At 37.9% G+C, this 8,885-nt stretch overlaps 1 protein-coding gene across 1 annotated transcript; it reads right to left on the bottom strand.

The window, feature by feature from the left end:
- Positions 1 to 6,977: 6,977 nt before the first annotated feature.
- Positions 6,978 to 7,948, bottom strand: LOC117795128 (olfactory receptor 51L1-like). The gene is given in 2 exon segments (XM_034638083.1): positions 6,978 to 7,166; positions 7,169 to 7,948. Coding segments are annotated over 2 exon segments (969 nt in total).
- Between the last annotated feature and the right edge of the window lie 937 nt (positions 7,949 to 8,885).

Here is an 8,885-nt window from a genome sequence, read left to right on the forward strand (position 1 = left end):
CGTGATGATGGAGGCACCCTCAGTCTAAGCGGGAAGACGAGAACCTGGAACAATTCGGGTACAGTCAGTATCACAAGAAGCAGCAATGGTCAGATGCATGCTGCTCTGTATAGACTCTGTCCAATCACTCCTTTAAAGGCTCATAACATATAATTACCACCTGTTTTTTTTTACAATTAATCTATTTTATCATTGTACATTTATTGAGAATATATTTTATAAAAAGAAAACTGGTAGTGCAAAAATGTAGATAAATATATAAAAACTGACTTCAAGTACTTATAACCTAGTAAATGGAGAGATCTAAAATTAAAGTGGTAGTTTAATACAAGTCCCTACGAAGCACAGAAATAGGAAACTAACCTGACCCAGAGATGTCAGGCAAGATTTATTGAAGGTAATTCTTGAATTAGGTTTCAAATGACAAGTATGAGATAGAGGGACCAAAAGGCTGTGTTGCATTTTGTGCTGATTAACAAACAGGTAAATGCAGAATGATATTAGCATTACACGTGTAAATGAATGCAATTGAGCCAAATGATAAGATAGGGTGGGTCTTCAGATGGTTATTGGAGCAAAGATTGAATAGAAGGGGACCAGAACTTCTGAAGGAACTTGGTATAAATATAAAGAGCTTGGACTTAATCTTAGAAGACACAATGTAGTCATTTTAATAAAAAGTAAGCAGTACAACCAGATTTAAATTATACTGCCATCAAACTAGAATCAATGTTAAGAATGGATTAAAGGTTGGCAAATGAGAAGGCAGGGTAATCCTTTAGAAGGCAGTCATGGTAATTTTTAAAAAGTGGATGAAAGTAAAATGTGGAATGATAAAGGATAAATAGGTATAACTTCCTCAAATCTTTCAACATCTTCAGAGACTTCATCCTGGCCAGGTATGCCAAGTCTTCCCTCTTAGGTCACTTTCTCCTACTACTTCGCATTAGAGACTCCTTGGACTTAGGATATTCATAATCCATCTTCCATAACAGGGTCTATTGGATGTAGACACAGCTCCCTGTTCTCAGTTGCTACTCTTCCAGAGTCAGAGGAAGGCTGATGACAACGGTCATTCACTCCCTCTATCCCTTTGGACAGATTACTGAACTTCTTTGAGCATAAAAGCCTGAGAACCACATTCACTTACCTAAGAGATTACTTTACTTAAGAAAATGTATTTAAAGTTCTTGGCACAGAGTCTGAGACTTTTGGGCTTAAGTGAAGAAAAAGTCTTAAGACCTCTGGGAGATAACTTTGGGCTTACGTGAAGCAAAATGTTAGTGAAGATGCTGAAGGACCCACAGTCTTAAGAGTATGAGCCAAATACAGCAGTGATCCAAAAGCAGGTGTGACCTGGAGTATCATCCCTCAGGGCTTCTCTTGAAAGTTATTTTGCCAGATTTCTTTTGTGGCTCATAATACTGCCAAGTGTGTATGATATATGTGAGAGAGAGATAGAGGAGGCACTCAAGTCACCATGAACATTATCATCATTGTCATTATCACCATCTTTACTGGTATAATTTTTAGTTAATATCAGATAACAATGATTCAGAGAACAGAGATTTCAGTACATGGATTCCCATCATGTGCACTATTTATATCTGGGGATGAGTTTACAATGGCATCCCAACCCAGAGCTCTCTTGAGCAGCCTTTGAAGATGCTACTTTGGCTCACTTTGGGGGAATGACACTCCACCTCTGACTTATCCTAAAACTGTGAATTCACGTTAGCAATGACCAGTCTTACCTTTTGACTTACCCTTCTACTTCTTGGATTCTTCAAATACATTAGGTACTTATAACCTCTTGCCCATTTTTCTCACTTCAGAAACCTTCCTTTAGGCATATCTGAGTCCTCAAGTGTGGACAGCCATTCACGCTGCTACAGATTTGCTGAGTTCCATTCTGCCAGGTGAAAGGATTTGTTGCAGGTAGAGAAAGCCACTGAATATGGACACACAAGAAGACTAAAAACACAATGGCAGACAGCTCTTCAAGGAAGCGTAGATGTCTTGAGTGAGGCATCCATTTCTCCTTCGGCAACTCCAGAGCCAAGATAGCATGTTTGCTTTCAGCACCTCTGACTCCATCCAGCTAGTTGCTTTATCCACACTATACTCCTTGGCTTTAACTATTCTAAACTGCATCCCCCTCTTGACTAGCCATCCCCTCAGGACCATTTTTTTTTTCTTACTGTAAACTTCAGAGAAGATAAATGCCACTGGAGATTTTACCCCTGCTCAGAGAAAGGAGATGATTATGCCAAATTCCCAAACCGGGAGTCCAGATTTTGCAGCACCCGAGCAGTGTTGCAGGGATCATCTGATGGAGAAAGATGCAGTGGATTTAGTCAGAAGAATGTACTAGAAAAAGTCTGTGCTCTGAATAACCAAAGACAGCAGTTAGTTACTAGCTGTTGGATGTTGGGAAAATTACAGTAGTTCCCCCTCACCTGTGGTCTCACTTTCTGTGGTGTCAGTTACCCAAGATCAGCCGGTGGTCTGGAAGCAGACGACCCTTCTTCTGGCGTATCATCAGGAGGTCAGTGTGGCACAGGGTTCAGTGAGGCAGGAAATGGAAATCACAGCTTGTTTCCTCACTGCACTCTACTCGGTGCCTTGATCAAGCCGTCACTGAAATAATCTTCTGCTAATATCTAAAGTGTGGCACCAAAAGAAAAGAACAAGATAAAAATGAAAACAGAGAAATAGAGCAGAGAATAATTGACATGTGAGACATTCAAAGGTTCTAATGTATGGTGAAGATACACGAGAGAAGAAAACAACACAGAAACAATATTTGAGAGACAAGGGCCCAGAAATGTCTATCTGAAACTAGTGTTCTACAGATTATCAGGAAATTATGTCTTTCTTGAGCACCTTATTTGAAAGTTTTATAGAGAGAAAATCCCAGGCCCAGATAGCATCTTTAATGAATAACTTAAAGCATAGAAAGAAGAACAGAAGCTCTACACATGTATTTCTAGAGAATATAAAAAGAGGGGTTGCTTCTCAATGATTTTTATGAGGCGAGTATAACCTGTATTCCATAACCAGAAAGTGACATCACAGAAAAGAAATATCAAAGAGCAAAATATCCTATAAAATTGATTATGAAATTCAAAACAAAATATTAACAAATCCAATCCAGTAATTGCATGCATGTGGACACACACACACTATGATCCTGTTGGACTTTTATGATAATACATAATCAGTATTAAGTTTAGTCAAATATTTTTTTCTTCATCAGTCTGGAATAACAAACAATTTCTTCCTCTTTGTGTGTTTAATTCAAGCATCAAAGTTGTTTTATAAGCAAAAATCACACAATGTAATTAACTGTGTGTAATATAATAAATATGATATACATGTAATATGGTGAATATGGCATATATAGAAAATATAGCGAATATAGTATATATGAAATATAGTTAATAAAAGGGATAAATTATTTGATAATGTAGATTGAAAAAGAAAAACATTAGATTAAATTCAATACTGATAATTCTTATTAAAACATATTAAACTAAAAAGACTAAAAGAACTTTCTTAATCTGATTTTAAAAACAATAAACTTGATGTCTACTTTCTTCTGATTCCTCATGTGAGATACTCAGAGTCACCACTCTGTCCCAAAAATGAGGAAAAAACTGAACAGACTGAAAATCTGTATCTCTCTTGGACCCATGAGAAAGGAGANCTGTATCTCTTCTTGACCCATGAGAAAGGAGAGGACACAGGGCAAAATACCCCCACCAAGAATGAAGAGTCAGGGAATATAGGGAATCACACCTTACAGATTAGAAGCTCACAAGAAAGATGGCTTCAGGAACCACCACTATGGTAGGAAAAATCTGAACCAAATTAACAGGTTACTGGAAGCTCAGTGTGGATAAGTCTGACAGTTAAAAACTGCAAGGGTACCCAACAATGGCAGGGGGTGGAGGGTAAAATATTATGATATTTGTCTCCAGGAGCTTTTCAAAACTCCCACAGAAATATCAAAGAAAAATTTTCTCATGTTCCATGCAGGGAGGGGAAAAGGAACAATTTTGAAATAAGCCTTGGCACTCTGTTCATTTTAACAATGCCTTAGGCAAAACTAGTTAACCAGAGCCTAACCTGCTTGAGTATTAGCACCTAACTGACATTAGGAAAGTAAAATACCCAACTCCGGCTCCCTCTAGCTGTCCATGTGGGAGAAGGAAATACCCAACCCCAGTCCATGCTAGCTATCCTATTTCATCTAAGGGGAGAGAATTAAAACAAAACAAAATGAAACAAAACTGGGAAACACCTGTGAAGTTCAAATTCCAGGGGCATGGGCCACTGAAGGACTGAAACTTAAACATAGGACTATAGGATGCTCTCTCCCAAAAATCTTACTGTACATCAACAAAGCCCTATTTAAAGTAGTTTCTTTTACTTAGTACATCATGTCCAGCTATTGGGGGACGGGGGAGCATCCTAAAAGGCTGAAAATACAATTTGAAGAAACAAAGCAAGTATCAGAACTAGCTATGACATGGATGGTGGAATATCAGACCAGGATTTTAAAACCCCTATGATTAACATGCAAAAGGCTCTATTGGATAAAGTAGAATGCATGTAAGAACAGATGGAATTTCCTATTCTCAACATAGCCAAGTGAGAACTCCACAACCCTTTTCTGTCTATGCTTACACACAATGCTTAGAAGTATAGGAATAAGAATTATTTCCCTTCTCCCAGGCTCATACACTGAGTATGGCCTTTTCTTAAGACTTAGAATCAAAAATCATGGCTATCTCCTCTTATTTTGTTCCATCTTCCTGTACAAGGATGTCTCTGTGAGAATTTTATTTCATCTTTCATCTTTGGCACAGTTTTTCTGGAAACCTCTTATCCAAGGGTTTCTAAGAAAGCAGACTTTGATGTAAAATTTAGCCTGCAATATGTTTCAGATAGAGTCCTTGGGATAAGCATCCTGAAATGAGAAGGGATAGAAGTAGGATTGCCAGAAGGAGAAATTGATCTGTGAGTCAGGTCCATGGTCCATACCACAGAAAATACTGGGGCTAAAATTGTCCACGTGAATAGTTTTGCATTGGGCCGGAAGGGTCAGGCCTTTACACCTTATTATCTCAGTGGTTGGATAGGTCATGACCTTGGGCGAGGCTCATATCTGCAGCTGAGGCAATCCTTGAAGGGGCTCTAAGTTGAAGGCTCTCTACCGACAATGCTTCCAGCAGCTGAGGCTACAAATCTTTTATCAAAGTGGGATCTGGGCAGTGTGCATGTTCATGTCCATTACAACTCATTTCAGAGCCATTTCTCTTTTGAGGTAATGTGAAATAGTTTGGGCAAGTCTCAAGTTTCTCCTGGAGATGGGGGTGTATTACTTACACTTGCTCTTTCTACAGTCTTTCTTTTCCTTCATGCTACCTCCCCTTCCTGGAATACCTTGCCCAGTGGGGTGCTGGTAAATGCTTAACAACCAACTCTCTAGGAAAATTTTTAAAAGCTCTGGTATGTAGTGTTTGCCTATTTCTGTTGTGTAAATATTCCCATCATGACCAATTTCAAATTACCAATGTTTTATAGAACATGGATTTGGAACAAGATATTGCACAATTGCCTTTCATAAGCCAAAAAAGCTAGCTTCAGCACACCACTTTCTTTCACACAGTCTAGCTGGCAAGAATGATTTTGACCCACAAGGCACAGCCAAAGTATCAATTACTTCAATCCCAATCTTTAATAACAATATTGTATTATTTATTTCAATGACAGCATCTGTTAACTTTAATAATCCTTTTATAAATATGTCTCCACTATTAAACATTAATTCTTTAACATTAAGACCATGCATTCTATATTTTATATGTCTGTAGCATTGAAAGCAGTAAGTGCTACAAGAGATATTTCATTTTTCTCAGTATGTTTTACTTGGATAAGCAAATGGGCAATATCATTTACACTTACAACTATTTTATGAATATTCATGATGGTTGGGGGAGGCGAGCCCCGGAGTGATGTGTTAGTGTAGCAGTAATGACCCCATGCTTAAAAGGTTTTCAGTACAGCTGAGAAGAAAGTGAATATATATTAAATAGTAAAATATCACTAATGAAAGCATATGTGTAAATCACCTTAGTGAAGAAGAAAAGAAACGTAATGGGTTATTGACAATAAAGAAACGGACAAAGACAGTGATATTGAAGATCTACAGAGATATGTAGAACAAGAGGGGAACATTTTTATGAAAAGATAAAGATGGTTACTTTGCACAACTACCACTCACTGATGAAGACATGAAATTCTGTGCTGTGGAACAGGGAATCTGCACGTTTGCCTAGACTTTTAGACTTCAGGCTTTCTAGAGCAACCCCATGTGTCTGCCTCAGTATTTGCTGATAAACTGAAGAAGCTGATAGACCTGCAGTGGCCAGGGGAGGAAGGACGTGTGATGATGAGGTGAGAACTTAGTTCATAGCCAACAGCCACGGTAGCAGTTCAAAGTCTTGTCAAAAAGTCAAGTTCTAAATTCCCCAAGAAGCCAGAAATCTTTTCATTAAAAAATATGACATTTTGGCGTGAGAGACACAATATGGGCAAATGATAGAGATTAATTTCTGGATCATAAACCTGAGAAATTATATAAACAGCTGTATGAAGAAAGTTATTACTATTATTGTCATTCATATTAATAATTGAACAATAACAACAAATTTATAGTTTAAAAAGCAATCTTTTTTACACACATCGTTCCTTATAAGCTCAATTATTTGGGGGGATAGAAAAGAACACAATTTAGTTATGAAAAATCTGAATCTCGTAAGGGTTGATGCTTAACTGAGATCACATACCTAGGAAATGAAAGAATTATGTATTTAACCAGATGACCAAGACCCAAGTATTTTACTTCTCCTCTACTCAGATAGCTGCCCCAAGAGTTTTCAGTGGGAAAACTTCAGAATAGAGGTTATTTAAAGCCGCCTCCCTAGTTCAAACTTGTGGAGAATTCTTAGACGAATCTGCTTTGTCCTGACGCTGTAGACAATAGGGTTAAGTACTGGGGGGAAAAGCAGGTAAATGTCGGCCATGATGATGTGAACTATGGGGGACAGATGTTTCCCAAAGCGATGGACCATTGACACCCCAATAACTGGCACAAAGANACCCCAATAACTGGCACGAAGAAAATGAGCACCACGCAGATATGGGACACGCATGTGTTGAGTGCCTTTAACCGCTCTTCATGAGACGCAATGTCCAGCACAGCATTCAGAATCAGGACATAAGAAAGAAGTATGAAGACTGAATCCATGCCCAGTGTGGTGATAACTACACACAGTCCATAGACACTGCTGATTCTGGCATCCGAACAGGATAATTTCAGAACGTCTTGGTGCAAACAAAAGGCATGGGAAAGGGCATTGACACGGCAGTAGTGATAACGTCTCAGTAGCAAAGGTGTAGGAAGTACAACTCCCGTGCTTCTTAGTAAACAAGCCAAACCAATCTTGCCTATTACACTGTTGTTAAGGATGGTGGTATAGCGCAGTGGACGGCAAATAGCAACAAAACGATCGAAGGCCATGGCCAATAGCACTGAGGACTCCAGGAATGTGAATGTGTGGATGAAGAAGAGCTGAGCATAGCAAGCACTTGCCTGGATCTCCTGAGCATCCAGCCACAACACAGCAAGCATGGTGGGAAGCGTGGACATGGACATACCTAGGTCAGTCAGTGCCAAGATGGAAAGGAAGTAATACATGGGCTGGTGGAGTGAGGACTCTATCCAAATGACAGAGAGGATGGTGACATTACCAATAAATGCTGCCAAGTAAATAAGACAGAATGGGATTGAGAACCAAAAATGGACACACTCCAATCCAGGAAATCCCCTCAGAATAAATATGGGCTCCATGGTGTTATTATTATTCCAGACCACCATGGTGATCTTTGGCAAACAGTGAAGAATGTTTTCTGTTTTCCTTTTTTATCTCTCAAAGTTATCCCTTGTGAACGTGAGCAGTGCAATCAGGATACGGCATCTCTTTCCTCCAACCTCACAGAGAAAGGAAGAGGGTATTTCTTATGGGTCTTACCATAGCAAAGAGCATTAAATTCCAGAACAAAAAGTGTGTACCACACAATCTGATCATCTCTGACAAGAACGCTGATGAATTTGCACTGAGGACACTAAAAATTGAAGCCAAAAAAGAGTAAAGAAATCTTTGCCAAACACTGTAAAAATGAAAATAGAGAAAAGTCAGAGTAAATGTCTATGGATTTGCATTAAGTTCCGTGTCAGCGATTTTCTCGAGTTAATCATTTGTTGCTTCTAGGTTATCTCTTAATTCATAACAACTGAACTTTTCCCAAGGACTCAACAAAATTTCCCTTCACATTTACTTTTATTCAACACTTTAAAATATTTAAAAATTGAGAATATTTAATATTTTAATAATAAAAATAAATACCACATTATGTAAAATGGGGACATGTAAAAGAGTAAAGTCCATAATTCTAGCACACTTGCATAATTTTGCTATTTAGTAAAGCAATTCTTCCTTAATCTAAACTCCTCACAGTAGCAGGAAAAATATTTATTGATAAATATATCATAAGGTCACAACGTAACTATTAAAACTCTTCCTATATTCCTTCCCACAAAATAAAATTAAAACTATATATTTAAATCAGAGATCTGTTAGTAAAAATGGGTAATATAAATGTCATTTCTATTGTTCTTTTCTTGCATTTTTTCCTCTCAAAATGATGCTTATAATCACATTTTTATTTTTTATTATTATTTTTTTAATAATATATTTTTATTATATTATGTTAGTCACCATACGGTACATCCCTGGTTTTTGATGTAAAGTTCC

Source organism: Ailuropoda melanoleuca, chromosome 1 (assembly GCF_002007445.2).
Source record: "Ailuropoda melanoleuca isolate Jingjing chromosome 1, ASM200744v2, whole genome shotgun sequence".
Taxonomy (NCBI): domain Eukaryota; kingdom Metazoa; phylum Chordata; class Mammalia; order Carnivora; family Ursidae; genus Ailuropoda; species Ailuropoda melanoleuca.